Source organism: Prionailurus viverrinus, chromosome B3 (assembly GCF_022837055.1).
Source record: "Prionailurus viverrinus isolate Anna chromosome B3, UM_Priviv_1.0, whole genome shotgun sequence".
In the NCBI taxonomy this organism is placed as follows: domain Eukaryota; kingdom Metazoa; phylum Chordata; class Mammalia; order Carnivora; family Felidae; genus Prionailurus; species Prionailurus viverrinus.
The window spans coordinates 127,782,166-127,804,466 of NC_062566.1; the positions used below are offsets into that span (position 1 = coordinate 127,782,166).

A 22,301-nucleotide genomic window follows, 5' to 3' on the forward strand; every position below is an offset into this window, starting at 1 on the left:
CACACTCTGGGAATCCACACCCTGAAGCGCTGTTCCCCTATGGCCTACCAGCCTACCTCACTGGAAATTGTCATCTGTGCACGTAAGGCCCACACACAACACACTCACAACCTACCTCTGGTCCCTTCACACATCACTTCTACCAGTTTCCTACGTGAGAGTCCAACCATACCCCTCCTCTCCCCAATGCCCTTCCTCATTCTGTGCCATGGCATCCACTGTCTCCCCAAACCAGGGGTAGCAATCCCAATCAACTGCCCCCCTTTCTCTCCAGCTGTCTAAATCCACCCGTCTTTCCAGAAAGCCCTTCTCAATCTCCCCAACAGGATGAGACTCTCTTCACATAATTGCTTGCCCTCTCTCCTCAAAACAATCACGCTCTCTTTGTATTTATTTGTGTACTAGTCTTATCCCCTACTATTAGATTTTAAGATTCTTAAGATGTGGAACTACTTCTCTGCACTCAATCTCCTTGGCTTTTAGAGCCCTGTACACAGGGTAGAGAGTAAATGTCTGTGAATGAATGCTTGACATTCAGCTTTGGAGGCACTGCCTTAAATACAGCTCGCTCTACTAATCAAGTGAAAAATAAAAATAAATAAATAAAAATAAAGTTGAAATGTTTAAAGCTTTACAATGGGAAGCTCTCGGGCAGGAAAAAAAAACAAAACGAGCTTGGGATATCTTGTGCCAGAAACAAGGAAGCACTCAAAGGCTAACGGGGGAGTATCAGCAGGACACAGGAGCCGGCCGAAAGGAGCTCCCATGGGCCAAACTCTGGATCATCTGAGTATCAACATCTGATACTGCATATTGCGACACATTTTGAGAAACTGAATCTAATGGCAGCTCCTTCTACGAATCCAGAATGGCTATAACCGTGAAAACAATTGCAAGGTAACATCAGCCAAAAACTGTCCTGGCTCCAAGATCTCCAAGTCTTCATAGATTTATTCAGAGTATAATAATTTTATACAGCATTTCAGAAATAGTGTACTTTACCTTGGGAGGAAGTGTATGGTTCTGTATAATGTCCATTATAATGCAGCTGGGGTTGGGGAGGCATCACATAGGACTGGGGCTTAGGCTAAGGAATGGAAAGTTGGAAACAGAGTTAAAATACATTGCTACCTATGTAATATATGTAAAGTAAGTCTCTGCTGGTTTCTTTCTTTCCATTAAAAAACTTCTAAGGAAGTTAAATATATTATATAGAAAATACACATGGAGACCCTGTAGCTCTTACCATATTTATCATTTTCAGTGTCTCCCAGAATGACAATGCCAAGCCCTGTACAGTGGTATCAGACATCAGAGATCACAAGAAAACATGCTGTATCCCAAAAGTTAAGAGCAAGAAGGAACAAAGTTTCCTGAATTCTTCTATAAACATGTGAATATAAAAAGCTTTTATGTAGTATATTTAATCTTCTCAGGCAAAATTAGCTAGTATTTTAAAGATCTACTAACTTCTGATTACTCTTTGCTAATAGTCGAAAATTGTAGTATTAGGTTGGACCTAATATTTAAATATGTGTAATAACATAAATATTACATAAATATTAGGCTCAGCCTACTGCCGTTTCTTTGGTTAAAAACAATCTAATACCAGCACACTTTTGTGGTCCAACTAAAAATTAACACTATCCAAAGGATCTTTTATTAAGGAAGATGATATCACTAAAAGAAAAAAAAGCAATCATAATTTTCCTTCTTTCTTACCAGAGACACCCTTGAAGACGACCTCCTCCGAATTGGGTTCACTGTGACAGTCTGGGTTTGCCTGTAAAAATAAGACATATCACTGAGACATACGTACACATAGTTTTCCTAATTTTGCCAAAGTAAATCAATAAGAAGGTAAAATGATAAATCTGCTAAAGTAAAAAGAAGATAAAACTAACCCAATCATAAATTAGAGAAAAGGAAGGAGACTCTCTTTTCCTCACTTGGGGCCTCCCTACTCTGTGGCTACCCAGAAACCCCCCTCGCCCCCCCTCCAGGGTTTGAGCCTCCTGATGCAGCAACATCTGCCTGGACAATGAGAGGATCAGCAGGTACGTCTTTTCCCGGTCTATCAGGTACGTCTTTTCCCGGTCTATCAGGTAGAACCTCTGGAATGAGCATAAGCAGACAGGGAAAGTGGCAAGGCTTGGTCACCCACAAACATGTCACAGAAGCAAGATTCAGTGCACACGTATCTCTCCCGTGGGCCTGGGTTAGCTCTGGGCACCTCCACTAACAGTCCTGAGGGATAACCACCAAATGCCAGTCCAGAAGCCTGAAGCAATGGGACAGGCCTGTAGTTAAAATCTGCTAACCACATCCTACAAACATAATCAAGAGGGAAGTTTATAACTTTGGTAACTTAATCCAGATTTCCTGTAAGAAACTAAGAGAAAACAAAAAACAGAAAATTTGGTTCAGTGGGCCCGTGGTACACCCATTTGACTTTTCTATGCAAGAAACTTCTCTCTGGTTTTATTTTTTTTAATGTTTTTAAGTTTATTTATTTGTTTAGAAAGACAGAGACAGTGCAAGTAGGGGAGGGCCAGAGAGAGAGAGAGAGAGAGAGAGAGAGAGAGAGAAATCCAAGCAGGCTCCATGCTGCCAGTGCAGAGCCCAATGCAGGGCTCGAACTCACGAAACTGTGAGATCATGACTTGAGCCGAAACCAAGAGTCAGATGCTCAACTGACTGAGCCACCCAGGCATCACTGATTGGTTTTAAATGTATTTTTTAGAAATAAATGAGAATATTAACAAGTGCAGACTGACATTTATCAGATAATTTGAGATTTTAAATTATTCCCATCAAGTTCCATCTTTGAATAAATAATTACATCAAAAAGGAACAAGACACAAAAAAACCCATGTGTAATTTTATCACTTAAAATTTTTTTTCACGTTTATTTATTTTTGACACAGAGAGAGTGCGAGTAGAGGGAGGGGCAGAGAGAGAGGGAGACACAGAATCTGAAACAGGCTCCACACTGTCAGCACAGAGCTTGACACGGGGCTTGAAGTCACAAACCATGAGATCATGACCTGCACCAAAGTCAGATGCCCAACCGACTGAGCCACCCAGGCGCCCCTAATTTTATCACTTTTAAACAGAGTCAGGATGTTTTTGTTTTATGTGCAATTTATTGCAAATAAGATCTAGGAACCTAAACATTTTTGGCTTTGTTGTGACTTACATAATTTTCTCAAAGCACTTTTTAATTAAAAAAAAAAATTTTTTTTTTTTTTTAAGTAAGCTCTGTGCTCAACGGGGCTAGAACTCACAACCCCAAGATCAAAGAGTTTGTATGCTCTACTGACTGAGTCAGCCAGGAACCTCTCAAAGCACTTTTTTTTTTAATTGATGAAATAAATATGTAAATGTTTATTTCTGAGAGAGAGAGAGAGAGAGAGAGAGAGAGAGAGAGAGAGAGAGAGAGACCATGAGCAGAGGAGGGGCAGAGAGAGAGGCAGACACAGAATCCGAAATAGGCTCCAGGCTCTGAGCCGTCAGTACAGAGCCCAACGTGGGTCTTGAACCCATGAAACGTGAGATCATGACCTGAGCTGAAGTCGGATGCTTCCCAGGTGCCCCACAAAGTACAAAGGTTTTTTCAAAAAAACCTTCCACCATCTGTTTCTGGGTCATGAGCTTATGTGACACATAAATACTAATTACAAAAGTATTTTGTGACCTTTGCTTATAGTGTTCTAAGGACTAATTACTAGAAAATCCAGAATCACAAGGTAAACAGTCCATTTAATCAACAAATTTACCATAATCTTAGCATCTTAACAATTAGTATCCTGTATTCAAACCCTGAAAATTAGCTTATTTTTATAAGACTTTTGAGATAAAATAAAACTAGTGCTTATTATTTCTGATTAAAAACCATCACCAAATTGGGGCACCTGATGGATGGGTCAGTCTGTTAAGTGTCTGGCTCTTGATATCAGCTCAGATCATGATCTCAGGGTTCATGAGTTCAAGCCCCGCATTGGGCTCTGCACTGACAGTGCAGGGCCTGCTTGGGATTGTCTCCCTCTCTCTGTCCTTCCCCCACTTGCTCACGCACGCTCTCTCTCTCTCTCTCAAAATAAATAAATAAATACAACTTTAAATTTAAAAAAAAAAAAACCATCACCAAATCAGAGGACACTTATATTTACAACTACATGGATGGAGCTAGAATGTATTATTATGCTAAGCAAAATAAGTCAATCAGAGAAAGACAAATACCATATGATTTCACTCATATGTGGAATTTAAGAAACAAAACGGATGAACATCTGAGAAGGGGGAGTGGAAAGAAGAGAGGGAAACAAACCACAAGAGACTCAATGATACAGAACAAACTGAGGGTTGATGGAGGAAGGTGGATGGGGGATGGGCTGGATGAGTGATGCTAAGGAGGGCACTTGTGATGAGTACTGGGTGTTGTATACAAGTGATGAATCACTGAAGTCTACTCCTAAAACCAATACTGTACTGTATCTTAACTAAAATTTAAATATTAAAAAAAAGAAAGAAAAAAAAGAAAAAACTGTCACCAAATATTGGGCTTTAATGAAACTAGGGTGGTACCGACTCAGTGACAACGTTAGAATAAGGGAACATAAGAGCAATCTGAAAAATGGTCCCCCCCCCCCAAATAAAAACTGCTTCTGTGATAAAGGGGATACTCCAGCTCAGCAGAGAGAAGGTAGGTTTTTGGTACAATGGACCATTTATAAAAAGTTCAAGTGTCATTAAAACCATCTAAGAAAGCACGTTGACATGCATTTAAAAATTAGAAATTTAAATATGAAGTCATAAGTGAACTTACAGAAAACATAAATTCTTCTATTATATATCATAGACTGAAGATCTATCTAACTAAACACAAGACCAATAAGAGAAATTACAAAGAAAAAAAAACGAGTGCTCATCAGGAACTTAACATCAGGTGACTACAACTGCTTTTTTACTAGTTGATTTTTTTTTTTTAATTTTTTTTTTCCAACGTTTATTTATTTTTGGGACAGAGAGAGACAGAGCATGAACGGGGGAGGGGCAGAGAGAGAGGGAGACACAGAATCGGAAACAGGCTCCAGGCTCTGAGCCATCAGCCCAGAGCCTGACGCGGGGCTCGAACTCACGGACCGCGAGATCGTGACCTGGCTGAAGTCGGACGCTTAACCGACTGCGCCACCCAGGCGCCCCTACTAGTTGATTTTTTTAAATTAAATGCTTTTTGTAATAATTTTCTTTTATTATCATCAAAATGTGTTAAGGTTGTTGCTAAAGAAGAAGTGTCTCTTTTCCAAAGAATATTCCATCTGCCAGAATTTATGTAACTCAACAACGACACAACCGATGTGAATTCTGTCGGGCTGCAAGAATACCCAAAGCATTATCGGTCCTAATTGAGGCCTCCTCGGGGAAACAAGGTGGGAAGGTGCACCGTGTTGTTTTATTGAACGCTCACTCACTGTACATTAAAACACTCCTTAAAATCAGCATCCACAATCTGAAGGCATTTTGTAGCCTTGAAGTTTACTTTGCCTCTGCTTATTCCCCGTAGGTTTAGGCAGAAGTGGGTCCTCTGAAGCTCGCATTTAGTCCACTGTCCAAACGGACTGAACTTTTAAGGTACTATAAATTCAAAATTCAGAGACGGGAAGAAAGGGCTGGTAGAGTACAACAACATGTCCCGAGTTGCCCAACCTCGGGCAAAAATAAAACTTGAATGTGTTAAATTAAAAATGCAGAGATGCAGAGCTTAGAAGCATAGGCAGGAACTCCCACACGCGATATCTATTTTGGCGCCCTTGCTGGGAGCACCCGGTGTGGAAGCGACTCTGCCCGCTGCAGAGGCTGCTTCTTGCTAAACACAAACAAACTGAACATGTCTTTCTCCCGCCAAACGGTCTGGCTAGGCAGCCTTGCCTTCGGTTCTAATAGTCTACCTCCCCTTTCTTCCTGCTGCCGTTCTTGTAAATGCAGCTTACTGAGAGGTCAGCCATCCTTACCTGAGTGTACAAGAGAAAATGGCATAACTGCTGGTTGGTGTTTTCCAGACTCTGGGGGCAGTTACTGTGCTGATGGGTGCTGCTAAAAATGAGACAGCCGAAGAACTCTTAGGGGAAAAAAAAATCACTGGAATGTGTGCACCGGAGAAGACAAACTAAGTATATGCTGCTGGCCCAGGTAAAATGAATATTACTTACTGAAGCAGTGCTAAGGGCTGAACGTGATTATTTCACGGAATCTGAACAACAACACCATAAAGGATGCCAGTTATTATCTGGATTTTACAGACAAGGAAACGGATACTTAGATTAAGGGAACTGCTCTTGGTCACATGACAAATAAGTAGCAGAACCGGCACTGGAACCAGGCAGGTCTGTCAGGTTATGGAGCACAGGCTCCTAGCGACTGATTATTTTCCCACCCCCTCCCCAGCCCCAGCCGATCTGTAAGCTCCATGGAGGCGCGAGGACATAAAGGTATCACTGGTGCCTGGCACAAAAGGAAGGCCTCAAATGTTTGCCAAACAAACGAGTGACACCGTGAGTAAAGGACTGAAGCAGATACCGATTACTGAGCATTTACAGTTGAGCTCGTTTCTTTTTTTTTTTTTTAAGTTTATTTATTCTGAGAGAGAGAGAGCACGCAAGCAGAGGGGGGACAGAGAGAGAATCCCAGGCAGGCTTCACACTGACAACGCGTAGCCAGATGCGGGACTCCAACTCTTGAAACTGTGAGATCGAGTCAGACGCCTAACCAACTGAGCCACCCAGGCATGCCGGACTCCTATTTCTAAGAGCTGTCTCAATTTTGCTGTGTGAGCTTCCTTTCTTATTGGTTTATAGCTGGTGAAGAGGAGACTGTGGTGAATGAAAAATGTGTTGGATGGTGGAAATACCTACAAATGTTGGTCTCAATGACTTTCTCTGATGGGACAGGGTTACTCCATCTTCTTCCAGGCCTCCTCCAGGCTCTTCAAACCTTGCAGTGGGCTTACAAGAAAGTGCAACCCCATTCCCCTCCAGGAAGCACCTCGTTCAGTCAGTGTTCTAGCCAGAATTTCCAGAACAAAAGTGGGCACACATACCAGCCCTGTCACTAGGCTCAGCAAGCAGCCTTCCGGTGACTGAAATTCAGCTTTCCCTCTAAACTAAGTCTCTTAAAACCTTTATCACCTGGCTCTACAGCTTGGGGGATACCAACCTCCCCAAGAATGTTTCTCTCCCAGTCTTTTTCTCATATGAATTAGAGAGACTGATTACAGCAGGACAATTCTGAGGTCTGGAAGAAGGTTTGTGACCTAACAGATTGACATTATTTCATTTAATTCCTAATCCAACCCTAAGGAATAGTCACATTCTTCTCTCATTTAAAAAAATTTTAAATGTTTTTATTTTATTTTTGAGAGAGAGACACAGTGAGAGCAGGGGAGGGGCAGAGAGAGAGGGAGACAGAATGTGAAGCAGGCTCCAGGCTCTGAGCTGTCAGCGCAGAGCCCGACGAGGGGCTTGAACTCACAGACTGCAAGATCATGACCTGAGCCGAAGTCAGACGCCCAACCGACTGAGCCACCCAGACGCCCCATTCTTCTCTCATTTTTAAGGCTTGGGTGACATCCAAAGCTGATTCTGCTACTTAAAGTACCTTGCTTATTATTATTTTTAAAGCTTTATTTTGAGAGAGAATGCGCACGTGCACACGTGAGCAGGGGAGGGGCAAAGAGAGAGGGAGAGAGAATCCCAAGCAGGCTCTGTGCTGATGGCACAGATGCAGGGGCTCAAACTCACGAACTGGGAGATCATGACCTGAGCTGAGATCAAGAGTCTGTCACTTAACCGACTGAGCCACCCAGGTGCCCCTAAAGTACCTTGTTTAAAAGTGGAGGGAGGGAGCAAGTCATTCTATAAATTCTAAAATATACTCATCTGGGTCAAGTTTGGATGAATCAAACGAGGCCATCCAAAACACCATTTTATTATATGTCAGGACCAGCAGGGGGTTGGGCGGAGGACAACACTCTAGGAGCAAAATCCTCTTTCTATACAAGTAGAATCATCTCCTGAGACCCCAGGTGCCCCAGGCTGACCCAGCCGTCCAGAATCCACTGTCCAATTTCAGGCTTGATGCAGTTTCATCAGATGCCCATCACCCTATCGGCTGACCCGTCTGGACCATGAGAATGAATCTACCAATACTTCAGGATCATTATAATATTAAATGTGACTGAACAGTCTAGGTTGAGAGCCTTAAAAGAAATGACTATAGGGGCGCCTGGGTGGCTAAGTCAGTTAAGCATCTAACTTCAGCTCAGGTCATGATCTCCTAGTTTATGGGCTCCAGCCCTGTGTTGGGCTCTGTGCTGACAGTTTGGAGCCTGGAACCTGAAGATTCTGTGTCTCCCTCTCTCTCGGCCCCTCCTCTGCTCGTGCTCTCTCTCTCTCAAAAATAAATAACATTTAAAAAAAATTTTTTTTAAAGACATGACCATAAAATTTAAAGTTATTTTCAGTTTTATCACCCATCAAAACATTAAAAGCTAAGAATTCATTTACTTCACCTGAGAGCAAGTGCTGATAGTGAACTGTGGTAGTTTCCTACAGAATGAAGCAGGGATCCTCCATGAATGGCTCATGGATATGGACTTCCTTAAATCTACTGGATGTACAGAGATTAAAAACAAAATATGGAAAATACTCCTTCAAACATAATTATTTCATCTCTGAAACACTCGTATGTTTTCTTTATATAGATATATGCAACTGAAGGCCCTATGAATGTAATTTTATTTATGTTTAGCAAGAAACAGCAATATGACTAAACTTAGATTTCTAAAACTGAATTTCTTTCTTTTCCATCTGAACTTTAAAATCATTAGCAGGTGATGATTTGCCAAAAAAACTCCTTAAAAAAAAAAGGCATTAACACCAACCTGTATGGATGCCTACTTGGAAAGAGATTGCAGTTTGTAGTTTATTCCAAATGATTGATTTGATTCTCCATTATTTTCCAGAGGAGGAATCACTGAAGAAATGATGGTTCGCTATTATAAATACTCTTAAACTTATGAAAAGGCTGTGTTCTGACAGAGTGCATATCTACTGCTTGGATCTCAGAACACTACTTCTGCATGAAAATAATGTCACACGTGATTAGGTAACCAGGCCAGTCCAGGAGAGCCCCGAATGTGACCGCTGTGGACTAGTAGCACCGCTGAATCTGGCCACCAGGGGAAGCACATTCATGCACAAATACATCCGGAGCCGCACGCCAGCAGCCGGCAGAGAAAGCAGGGCTCCCCCTCCCGGTCAGTCAGTGCTTTCCACCTCCCACCACCAGAGGAACAGTGGGACTCAGAGAAAAACACGCCTATGTGGTGTCCAGGGAGGAAGGGAGGGGAGGAGGACTGGGGCTGAGGGGCTAATCTTTAGCTGGCTCCCCTGCAGGGTCATCCCTGGTCATTTCCTTTTCCTTCCTGAGTCCCAAAGACGGGTCTGCCCTGTGCATGGTTATTCCTAACCAGTTTCTCTTCACACCTTGGCTCCCTATAAAACAGAAAGCACTTCCACAGCCTTTCCTCTTCCTTCCTGGCCTTAAGGGACAAATGTCCTTTCAAGATTTTTCCCCCCCAATTACAATCAGGAGTAAAAGGAAATCAACAAGGAACAAAAGGGCTCTTCTCCCCTCTGACACCCATCTCTGTCTCATCTCTGTCTCACTCAGGCTTCCATCATTCACTAAGCCTTAGGTACAAGGTGCCTTGCCAGACACTGGGGCACCACCGGACAAGACGGACAAACCAAGTCCACATAGAACAGCAGGCACATGACGCGCTAGCAGCCTGGCGTGGTGGTTGGCAGCACCGGTTGTGCCGCAGGGCCACGACAGTGGGGGTCTCTGAACCTTCATCCACCAAAAGACATTAAGAATTGCACCAAACAGGGCTGTTGTAGTGGTTAAAGGAAATAATGCTTGACATAGAGGAAATACCTACTGAATCAGAAAGTGGTAGAAAACAACCAGAACTTTGAGAATGGCACTGAGGACTTAGCAAACTAAATGCACGGTGGCCTCCAGGATGGCTGCACTTAAACTGGATCTGGAAGAACAACCAAGAGTCTGCCAGAGAAGGGGAGAAAGAGTGCATTCCAGCAAGGCCTGGGGCTGCAAGAGGCATCAGCATTGTAGGAGCTATGGGCACCAGGGCCAGCATCAAGGGCAGATGAGCCCAGAGGAGGATCACGGGAGTCTTGTGCTTAATGTCATAGCTAAGGAAGGCGGGGGTGGGGGGGGGGAGGGGTGGGGGGGGGAGACAGGCTCCAATGCGGTTCTGAGCTATAACTTTGGGAGAAGTGCTACACCTTTTGCTCATCCATCCAGAAAACTGGCTGGAGCCAGAGGAGGTGGGCCCGAGAGCCAGATAAGAGGCAGCTACAATGGGACAGGGGAGAAAGGACAGCATAGAGAAAGCTTGTAGGGATGACGCAAAACCTTTCAAGTCTCAGTTTAGAGGTCACTCTGCTGAGAAGCCTTTCCTACGTTGGCAGTTCTGAGTTAGGTACCCTTTCTCTGAAGGGCCCCTACGGCACCACGGGCATCCCAAATCAGACCTCTTAACATGCATTTCTATAGATTCCTTCAACAAATCCATCAAGGCCTGCTGTGGGCCAGCCCCTTATTCAGCACTGGGAACACAGGGGTTAATAAGAGAGTGTCGGCCCTCTGTGGCTCTCTGTGCTGCTGTGGCACTTACCTGCTGAGAACAAGTAAACAAGCAGATATACAAATTCAGGTGGTACTAAGTACTATGATGAAGAATCAAATAGGGCAAGGGGATACAGAGAGACAGGTAGGCAGGGAAGGGGTCCCCAGGGCAGCTACGGTCAGCCTCTCTGAAGAGGGCCTCCTCTGATCAGACAACTGATGTAGTGGGAGAATGAGGCATGCAAAGGAAAAGCATTTCAGGCAGAGGAAGGGGCAAGCACAGCATCTCTAAGGGCAGAACATGTTCACAGACCAGAAAGGACACTAGTGTGGCTGGGAAAGGGTGAGCAGGAGGAGGGTGTGAAGGAAATAAGGCAGGAACCAGGCAAGGACCAGATCGTGGACAGCTTTGTGCTTTCAAGTATGATGAAATTCCAGTGCAGGGTTTTAAGAAGAGTGATAGGATCTGACCCCTATTAAACTAAGACCAGTCTGGCTGACTTATGGAAAGCAGGCTATAGGCACGGCAGGTACCGAAACAAGGAGGGTATCAGAAGGCTACTGCAGTATTCTAGATTAGAAACACTGATGGCCTGGCACTGAGTTGTTAGTGGAGCAGGTGGTCAAAGTGGTCACATTTCAGATATATTTTGAAGGCACAGCTTGCTGATGCATTGGGTGTGGGATGAAATAAACAAGAATCAAGTGGGAATTAAGTAGGTTTGGGGCTTGGGCAACGGGGTGAATATGGAGTGTTGCCACTTATCGAATGAGAAAGGGTAAGGAAGAGGCAGATTTGGGGGCAGGAAGAGAAAGAGCATGTCAAGAGTTTCGTTTTAGACACAGCAAATCTGGGATGCCTCTTAAGTCACCAAGTGTAGACATCAAGTAGGCAGTTGGCTGTGCTCAGGGAGAGGACTGAGCTAGAAATAAAATCGGAGGCACTTCCAGCAGACAGATGCGATCTGTAAGCCTGACACAAGGTGAATCCCCTGGAGAACGAGCATAGGTGGGAAAGAGGTCTGAGGATTACACCAGCAAAGGTGACTGAGAAGAAACGGCCCAGAAAGAGGAAAAGCAGGAGAGGGTGGGGTCTTGGCAGCCAAGGAGGAGCAGAGTGCAGAAGGGAAGGGGTGGCCAGAGGTTAAGTGCTGCTGAGTGGTCCAGTGAAAGAACTTCTGTGGTCCTGACAGGACCATGGGATGAAGGTCATTGTCACCGTGACAAGCAGTGTCAGTGTGTGGCAGCTAGGGGAAGCAGGGCAGAAAGAAGGAGAGAAAATAAGTCTATACAACTCCTTTGAAGAAATTTGCTATATAGGAGAGCAGAGATATGGAGCCATGGACGGATGGCGTGTGGAATGAAGGCCAAGTGTTTTAAGAGATGCAATATTATAGCATGTTTGTATGCTTATGGGAATGATCCAGCAGAACGGGGCAAGCCCATGGGGCCAAGAAAAATATTCCTTAGGAAGAGAAGGTATAAATTCTCCAAACGGCTTGACAAGCTGAATAATTACTCAAAATGCCAATAAAAAAAAATTCTCTTTTTAAATTTCAAGAATCAGTGATTCTAGTAAATAGGTGAAGAAAATCTTAGAGGCATATATCTGTAGTTATTAGAAGTCATCCAAAGATAAAATGAAACAATATTTTTGAGAACTATTTTAACACGCAGTTTATGTCCTAAAACTGTTATTTTCTACAAATTTTTCCTTTCTAAATGACACGATACAGCTCAAGATGAAAACTCCTAACCTCATTATTTTCTACAATTTCCATGAACAGGATGTACTCACAGGCTGCATTGATTTAGTCTGTAGAATTTGTGTCGCGCAACACAGAGTCTCCACACGTATTTTGCGGTTTCCATGTCTTCCTAGCAAATGAAATATGCATAAAGTAAATGAAAACACATTTACAACTTGATACAGAGTTTGTCGGAGAACAAGACATGACTGGGGGATATAATATCCCGACTCTTTGAAACACACCGACTCTTTCATTTTCTAATGCTGCGCCTATCATATGAAGGCTCTAATTAGGATTTAAATTAGGAAGACCAAAAACAAAAAAAATGTTCTAAGGGTATGACTCTTACACTGAACAGTTTCAGATGACTTAGAAATTTTAAAAATTATGAAAATATCAACTTGTATTTTGACAAATAGATACTCAAAGACAATTTAAAAAAAAGCATTTGACTTGGTGACTCAACACTGCCTTTGTCAAGAGAGCAATTAACTGTGAAATAATATTTCTACAGAGGCATTCACTTAGCAATGTAAATTAATATGTTAGTACTTACTTTCTCTCCTATTTAGTCCCTTTAGTTTACTTTAAAGATCACCATGCCAGATAGTATTTATTCAAGGACTCATTCATTCGACAATATTTACTGAGCAACTACTTTTTGCCAAGTGCTATTATGCAAAATGTTATTAATATTTTATGTTTTATAAAAGTACTAAATATTATAATTTTTTTTTAATGTTTATTTATTTTTGAGAGAGAGAGAGAGAGAGTGAGAGCGAGCATCAGCAGGGGAGGGGCAGAAAGGGAGGGGGACAGAGGATCTGAACCAGGCTCTGTGTGGACAGCCCAATGCGGGGCTCAAACTCACGAACATGAAATCATGACCTGAGCCGAAGTCAGACACTCAACCAACTGAGCCACCAAGGTGCCCCAAATATAATTTTAATGCCACCTCCCTCCCCAAACATGCACAATGAAATGCTAACTTGTTAACTTCTAGGGAAAACGTTCCAGGCAGATTCCTAGTGTTTACTCACAGTTTGAAACTGGATGGTCTCCTCTTTACTGGCCAGCTCTAATGCAAAAAAGGACTTATTGTGGGACATGTGAGCAATATCATGCCACCTACAGAATAACAAATAGAAAACAGCAATGTGAGTGTCACTAGAAGATGGAACATAGGATTTTTCCTTCTCGAGCTTGATGTGTAAGTTAATATTTGTTAATCGTCTTAAAAAGAAAACAGTTGTTTTAATCAGCTGGGATGCATCTTCTCGTTGAAGTGACAACAGCTAGTTGCAAAAAGTAAATATATGTAGACTAGGTGAAGGCAAACAGTACTTAAAAACATTAAGATCTGTCTATCCTCATTTGCCAGATTAGTTTGATCAAAGAGGCCTTTCTGAGCTGGTTGCCAATGCCTCCTTCATTCATTCAACAAACATCCATTGTAACAATGCCCGAAATCGTGTTAGGTCCCAGGGATACTAAGATCAGTAAGGTACGGTGCTTCCCTCAAAGAAACACAGTTGGAGGGTGGGGATGAGAGAGAGAACATAGACACAAGCAAGTACCATTAAGTTTTTCAGGTAAACAAGGCACAAAGGTGGAGGAGGGGTGCTCTGAAAAGCTTCAGGGTGAAACAAAGATCAAATGCCAGGAACCCCAAGAGTGAACTACTCCGGGTGTGTTCATCAGGTTTCAAACTCTGATCCTGTATTTGCTAACTGTATTTTACCAAGTTTAGATTTTATATATTAATCTTTTATTACATAACATATAATTTTATAAAAGGGAAAAATGGATCTGAAAGAAATTTTACCTCTCTTCATCCTTCTCCATTACATTAGATTTATTTATCTTAAATATATTATTTTTTTTAAGAGAGACAGAAGGCGCAAGTGAGTGAGAAGTAGAGGGAAAGAGAGAATCCAAGAGGGGCAGAGAGAGAGAAAGAGAGAGAGAGAGAGAGAGAGAGAGAGAGAGAGAGAGAGAGAAGCGGGGCTCAAGCTCACCCAATGTGGGACTCAAACTCATGAACCATGAGATCACCATCAGCTCAGCAACTGAGCTGAAATCAGATGCTTTACGACTGGGCCACCTAGATGCTCTATCTTAAATTTATTTAAATAAATAAAATTAATTTTTTGTGATTCAGTGTTTAATTGTTAAACCTAAAGATTCTCAGCATCATTATTAAAGAAGGCTATTTTAAAAATTCGTACCCGGGGCGCCTGGGTGGTGCAGTCGGTTAAGCGTCCGACTTCAGCCAGGTCACGATCTCGCGGTCCGTGAGTTCGAGCCCCGCGTCAGGCTCTGGGCTGATGGCTCAGAGCCTGGAGCCTGTTTCCGATTCTGTGTCTCCCTCTCTCTCTGCCCCTCCCCCGTTCATGCTCTGTCTCTCTCTGTCCCCAAAAAAAAAAAAAAAAAATTAAAAAAAAAACGTTGAAAAAAAAAAATAAAAATTCGTACCCAGTGAGATAAAAGAAGCTGGCTGGATGCCTCCAGTTTTCATAGGGCCCTTCGGGCACTGTCAGAGTCCTGCCCTGCTGGTGCAGTCCAGATCCTTTTCTGCCCCCTGACCCCCAACTCACACTTAGAAGACTTAAATGAGCAACTTAGGGCCATGAGAGCAATTGCCAAAGGGGAGTGCTGCTGGACCGAGGGCAGTACAGTCTGGGAGTGGGTTTATGCTCCCCACACTGGGTACACCATGGTCAAAATCACCATGGAGAATTCAGAGCCCAAAAGGCAGTAGTAAAGGAAAATAAGGAAACTAAAGGAAATAAAGGAAGGAATGTCAGCTTAGAGGAAAAAAAATCTTCAAAGGAAAACCTAGTCCTCAAGAAGAAACAGAATGGTTTTTAGAGAACTTGAATAGTGGGGAATTAAGTTTCTTTTAATAAAAGAAGCCATTTGAAGATGCGGAGAAAGAGGATCTCTTTTGTACTGTTGCTGGGAATGCAGACTGATGCAGCCATTCTGGGAAACAGTATGGAGGTTCCTCAAAAAATTAAAAATAGAACTACCCTACCACCCAGCAACTGCACTACTAGGTACTTATCTAAGGGATACAGGTGTGCTGTTTCGAAGGGGCACATGCACCTCCATGTTTATAGCAGCACTATCAACAATAGCCAAAGTATGGAAAGAGCCCAAATATCCATCGACGGATGAGTGGATAAAGAAGATGTGGTATATATACACAATGGAGTATTACTCGGCAATCAAAAAGAATGAAATATTGCCATTTGCAACTACGTGGATGGAACTAGAGGGTAATATGCTAAGCAAAATTAGTCAGAGAAAGACAAATATCATATAACTTCACTCATGTGAGGACTTTAAGATACAAAACAGATGAACATAGGGAAGGAAAGCAAAAATAATATAACCAGGGAGGGGGACAAAAACATAAGAGACTCTTAAACATGGAGAACAAACAGAGGGTTACTTGGAGGGGTTGTGTTGGGGGGGGGGGGATGAGCTAACTGGGTAAGGGACATTAAGGAATCTACTCCTGAAATCATTGTTGCACTATATGCTAACTAACTTGGATGTAAATTTAAAAAATAAACAAATAAATTTTTTAAATAAATAAATAAATAAATAATAAAAATAAAAGAGGCCATTTAACGCAGTGGTTAATCTGTGGAGAATCTGAGTTTAAGTGGAGAATCTGAGTTCTTGGTTACGCCAGTTTGTAATTGGGTGACCTTAGACAAATCACTCCATTTTTCTAAGGCTCAATTAAACCATGTGGAAAGTGGTGGTAGTACCATCTACTCAGAGTTGTAAAGATCACATGAAAAAATACACAGAGAGCACTCAGCACAGAACCTGGCTCATGACAACCACTCAATAAATAGTAAATACAAAGGAACCCAGAACCAAAACTGATATAATGTTTTACTGCTCTACAAAAACAATATAAACTTTTAAATTTTCGTCAAGAATAGAATCAAAGTTAAAAAAAAAAAAACAGAATCAAAGTAAATAGAAAATAGAATCTCTGAATAATACTGGAACTATTTCTATGAAATGACACTTTGGATTTTCTAGGGTATGAATTTTAAGGAATGAAAAGGCAGGGATTGAATAACATGGTCTAATTGGCTATCTTCATGATATAAATTCAAATACAGAATACTGAAAGGGAAATTTAAGCCACCTGCAATTTCATTGTTTGAAGTTGGCCACTATTAGCACATTGCTATAGATCCTCTCGCTATAAACCTTCTAAGATTTCCACAAATGAATAGCATCACATTTTTATAATCAGGAAAAAAATGAACATTATAAAAAGTAACTGAACTTTGCTTAACCAAAAAAAAAAAAAAAAAAAAGAAAGAAAGAAATTTGCTTAGATGCTAGTATTTTAGGAATTTTAGTGCATGACTAGAATCAGAGAAAGGCCCAGATTTTCCACAAAAAGACAGTCCTAGAATCTAGAGCTGAAATTAAAAACTCACATCAAAACAAAGAACAGCCTCCATTTGGTAAGAAAAGGGTCACCCACCTTTAAGCATTTCATAAGTAGGCCATTATTATAAGCACTGTTTTCCACACATTTGGTTTTGAAGAAAGTGGCTTATAAAAGAACCAATGCAGTCAGGTGTTATTTTATTCTAGGAGGGGCATATTTCCATTTCCTAATGAGACCCAGGGTGAGATTTGTGGGCACTATTACTAGTATATGTACTAAAAACTATCACCAAGAGGAGCCGCAGAAAAGTGCACAGGATGTAAACAAAGTACCTAAATATCACAGGAGGCCTTCCATTCTTGTGTTTCACGAAGATGCCTTCAAGACATGCTCCAATGGATATGTCACTGCCTTGGCTATCCTGAAAGGAGAAAGCACAGAAAGAAGCATTTGGGCAGCAGGTGCATGAGAAGTGTGACAATGAACCCAGCTTAGCAGATGCTCAGAAGACCTACATGGAGGGCAAAGTCTGAAAGGTTTAAAGGAATCACCTTGTCAAATAGGTATGAAAAGAGGACAAACCGGGCTCCTCAAAGAACCCATTTTCAAGAGCATTTCAAAGAACAAATTGCAAAACAGGAGTGTGTTTTACTAAGAAATTTTGGTCACAGGACCTCAGCTTTCCGGTTTCCAGACTTTCCCGTGCCTCCCGCCTCTGCACCACAGGGTGTCCCCAGGTCTCCCCACTGTCCTCTGAGCTCCTGAGATTGACTGGGAGAGCCCCAGCCTTCATGCCATACTCACCTTTGCGGGGTAGCTCTCTTCTCCATAGCCGTCCATCCTCTCTACCTCCTGCATGTACAGCATTTCAGCATCAGGAGCCGTGAGCCTTCTGCAACCCAAAAGATGTGAGGTTGATCACAGAACCAAAAATGGGGGTGGGGAGGAGGCATTGCTAAAAAACTACATAATCAATTTGGCATAAGATATTTACAAACATTTCAAATTTTTAAGCATACCAGAAATTACTTCAACCGATCCATCAACATCGATTGAAAGTCAACTACACGCACAACACTCTGCTGAACGCTGAGGGTTATAAAGATCCCATCCCTGTACTTCGGGCAGGCCAGGGGGACGTGGGGAGTCAAACTCCCTAAAAAGCCTTCACTGAAAGCTGGAATTCATTTGAAACCACTAAGTAACTGCTTATTATCCAAAATATCAGGCAATACTAAGCATCGTGTGCTAAATGCCAAGTGATAAGTGTTAGAAGATGGTAAGGGTTAGAAGATGGTAATCCTTTTCTGGGGGCAGAGTTACAAGGGTGGGCAGGAAGGCAGTGTGGGTAAAGAAGGTTCTCAACTGCATGGAGGCTTGTCTCCCCCCCCCCTCCCCCCCAGCCTCATCTGCTGTTCTTCCAGCATCCATAAGGCATCCCACCCTGCAACCAAGCCATGATGTTCTCTCATGCTGGCCTCTGCACATGCTGATCCGTCTTCCTGGCACAACCGTCACTCACCTGTGCACCTGATCAATCCCTAATAGCCTTCAAGAGTCAGCCTACGTATCACTCCTTTGTCACCTGCTGTGATATCCCTGAGTCTAAATCAGATGCCCCTGCTCCATCCGTGCAGACCCACCACATTCTATGCACACCTCCCCCACTGCACTCATATCACATTGTTAGTTTATAATTACTATTCCAATGCCCACCCCTTCAGACTCCAAAGCAGGGAATACGTCCTTTGGTGGCAGCTAATTGTTCTATTTATCTTCATGCCACAGCATCCAGCCTCATACAGAATAATAGTACTAAACTATCTTTTAAAAAGATGCACAAACAAGGGGCGCCTGGGTGTCTCAGTCGGTTAAGCGTCCGACTTCGGCTCAGGTCATGATCTCACGATTTGTGAGTTCGAGCCCCGCATCGGGCTCTGTGCAGCCTGCTTGGGATTCTGTATCTCCCTCTCTCTGCTCCTCCTCCGCTCGCACTCTGTCTCTCTCTCTCTCTCTCAAAAATAAATAAAGATTAAAAAAAAAAAAAGATGCACAAATGAGTACATGAAAGTAACAAAAGATAGGGTGATAAGTGCCTGAGGGATGAATTATGCTGGCAGAAAGAAAAGGTTTATTTGGGACAGCAAAAAGTGAAGCCAGAAAGGCAGGATGTGACCAAGTCTTTAATCCCAGGGCTAATGAACTCAGGCTAGTGGAAAGCCAGAAAAGACTCATGAGCACTTGGGAAGGCAAGGAGGGGAGATGAAAAGAAAGTGGTGTTTTAAGAAGATTGATCTTGGGGTACCTGGGTGGCTCAGTCGGTTAAGCGTCTGACTTCAGCTCAGGTCATGATCTCAGTTTGTGAGTTCAAGCCCGGCATTAGACTCTGTGCTGACAGCACAGAGCCTGGAGCCCACTGAGTTCTGTGTCTCTCCCTCTCTCTCTGCCCCTCCCCTGCCCCTGCTCACTGTCTCTCTCTCTCTCTCTCCCTCTCAAAAGTAAATAAATTAAAAAAAAATTTTTTTTTTTAAAGAAGATTGGTCTCTAGTGAGCAACTCTATGGATTTGAGTGGGAAGAGACTAAAGGCAAAAGGTTATTTTTAATGGGAGGGGATGAACAATAGGTTATAATTAGATACACCTGGGTTCAAATCCCGTCTCTACCACATGTAACTTTGGGCAAGTTATTTACTCTTTTTGAGCTTGGTTTTTTCAGTCTGTAAAAACAGAATATCATTTACCTTAAAGAGTGGTTATAAGAGCGTAATGTTATCTAACATACCTGGAACTATGTAGCATTTGGTTGAGAGTGAGACCTAGTATTCTCCCGGGGAGGATTTTTTTCTTTTTCTTTTTCTTTTTTTTTTTAATTTTTTTAATGTTTATTTTTGAGACAGAGACAGAGCGTGAGTGGGGGCAGAGAGAAAGGGAGACACAGAATCCAGAGCACAATCCAGGCTCTGAGCTGTCAGAGCCAGATGTGGGGCCAGAACTCACCAACTGCAAGATCATGACCTGAGCCGAAGTCAGACACTTAACCGACTGAGCCACCCAAGTGCCCCATGGGGGAGGATTTTTCTTACACACAACACACACAGGTTCACTACCAAATGAGGCCATTATTTACCCACATGCATGGGCCAGGGCAAGAAACACAGCTCATGGTACAGATTGCCCAGAAGACAGAGATACAGTTTCCAAAGGTATACTGGGGGGTAACTCTACACGGGCTGCATCACAATAGGAAACAAGTCTCCCTAATCTTGCATTAACCCACATGAGCCTAGGTCACCACCGAAACCTTTACTATATGGAGTAAAGAAGTGGCACCCTTCAGTGACTGGCTGCTTTCAATGTTCTCAGTTTCCTCACTGATAACCATGGACAGTAAATGAATTAACACGGGGAAGTGATTAGAACAGCACTTGGCACACTGAGTGCAATGGAACGCTGGCTCCCCAGAGCAGAAGTAGTGGCTGTAGCAGCACGGAAGCTCCAAGTTTTAACCGTGTCAATACGTATATCATAGTCAACCCGGCTTTGCTTCCACACGATTTCCATTTCTTATCTCTTAGTGTTACCTGTATTTCTGATGCAGTAAGGCCACTTTTTGGGTTGCTTCTTCCAATACTTTTTCATCTTGTAACCACCCCTGAAGAAAATACACTGCAGTAAGTATGTAAACAAGCCACCGAAATTTTTTCAGAGGAATCACCGCTAGTCCTGTCACTAGCAGGCAAAATTCAGACTAGTATCAGCATTCGGGAGATTTGCTTAAGTATGTGATCAAGATCCTTCTAAGGAATGAAGTAGCTTGTGCTCAGGAGCCAAAACACCCGCCCCGCCTTCTCAGTTCATCCCGGAGAAGGTCTCAGCTGAGTTATTTCAGGTTGGCAACATCACCCATCAGCCAGTTCTGAGTCCGGCACAACGACAACATCTTGTGTGTTCCCCGACTGGCTGTGTAGACACTCAGAAGAGCATCATAACACCTCCCGTAGTTGTTCCAATGTGGTTTTCCTGTCAATCACATCAGTGGTGACTTTAAAAAGCAGACAGCAGTGTCTTTTTGCCATCTACTTTTTACACTGCTGCTGAGAAGCCAAATTCATTCCCACATCACTGAGAGGTTTCGAGCCTTCGGTTAAAAGCAAAACCTCCGTGGTGTTCCTCAGAAGTTGGAAGTGAATCCCTCTCTTAGACTCACACCCAAACACAAAACAAATCTCTCTGGCTGCAGCCCAGTGACTGCACCCCTTCCATTTCTGTGGGTTTACAACGACCAGTAAGACTACAAAGGAAACCACTTCCACTTGAGTTGTTTATGAGGCAATTGATTTTTTTAAACACTATTCCAGCCCAGTAAATCCACCATATGGGCTTTGTTTTGGGGATTATTAAAGGATGTGCAAATAAACTATTTATAAAAAGCCCAATGTTGAAAGAAGTCTTACCACAGGAAACAAGGCAAATTTCTGAAGGAAGTCCTGGGATTCATATTGATCAAAGTCACCAAAATCGGCTGTACAAAATGACAAATATTCACATTAGTTATGTTTAATTTGCAAAGAAAAACATGTACAACCAAATGCAATATGCAGTATATAGATGGTATGCTTATGACTTAAAAGTCAAATGTGCCTTACAGCTGCTATACAGTATATGTTTTAAAAAGTCTTTTTAAAAATATTAATGGGGTGGCTCAGTCGGTTAACTGTCTGACTTTGGCTCAGGTCACGAGCTCACAGTTTGTGAGTTTGAGCCCCGTGTTGAGCTCTGTGCTGACAGCTCAGAGGGTGAAGCCTGTTTTAGATTCTGTGTCTCCCTCTGTCTCTGCCCCTCCCTTGCTCATGCTCTGTCTCTCTCTCTCAAAGATAATAAATGAAACATTAAAAATATATATATTATTTATTATTTAATATAATATATATATTAGGTAGATTCATGTGTCTTAAACTTGGAAAAATACCTACAAATAAAGGGAAAAAATAAGTTACAAACTAAATGTATCATGATCTCATTTTTATGAATAACAAACAAAAGCTACCCTGTAATCACGTGTGCTTACTTATGCACTGGAAGATATCAGAAAGAAACCAAACTGTTTATAGCAGTGATCACCTCTAGGAAATGAAATTAGATCACTTGAACATGTTACAGCAAGATGTGTCTGCTTTAGAAATTTTTTTTTTTTAATTTTTTTTTTCAACATTTATTTATTTTTGGGACAGAGAGAGACAGAGCATGAACGGGGGAGGGGCAGAGAGGGAGGGAGACACAGAATCGGAAACAGGCTCCAGGCTCTGAGCCATCAGCCCAGAGCCTGACGTGGGGCTCGAACTCACGGACCGCGAGATCGTGACCTGGCTGAAGTCGGACGCTTAACTGACTGGGGGCCACCCAGGCGC

General features: G+C 42.5%; 1 protein-coding gene and 1 long non-coding RNA gene across 3 annotated transcripts in view; one reads left to right on the forward strand and one right to left on the reverse strand.

Annotated features, from left to right (window-relative positions):
• The window catches only part of PTPN21 (protein tyrosine phosphatase non-receptor type 21), an 84,812-nt gene that overhangs the window by 18,325 nt on the left and 44,186 nt on the right, over positions 1 to 22,301 (reverse strand). For both annotated transcript variants that reach the window (XM_047862714.1, XM_047862715.1), the window contains exons 5-12: positions 21,348 to 21,415; positions 20,475 to 20,545; positions 17,698 to 17,785; positions 17,226 to 17,314; positions 13,505 to 13,592; positions 12,512 to 12,591; positions 1,723 to 1,783; positions 1,003 to 1,087 (exon numbers count right to left, since the gene is read on the reverse strand). In XM_047862714.1, coding sequence (XP_047718670.1) covers positions 1,003 to 1,087; positions 1,723 to 1,783; positions 12,512 to 12,591; positions 13,505 to 13,592; positions 17,226 to 17,314; positions 17,698 to 17,785; positions 20,475 to 20,545; positions 21,348 to 21,415 — 630 coding nt within the window. The remainder of the gene's footprint in view (positions 1 to 1,002; positions 1,088 to 1,722; positions 1,784 to 12,511; positions 12,592 to 13,504; positions 13,593 to 17,225; positions 17,315 to 17,697; positions 17,786 to 20,474; positions 20,546 to 21,347; positions 21,416 to 22,301) is intronic.
• Positions 1,800 to 6,133, forward strand: LOC125167872 (uncharacterized). Its single transcript, XR_007152976.1, has 5 exons — positions 1,800 to 2,057; positions 4,862 to 4,948; positions 5,312 to 5,432; positions 5,567 to 5,634; positions 6,063 to 6,133. It is a non-coding gene; the product is annotated as an uncharacterized LOC125167872 (long non-coding RNA).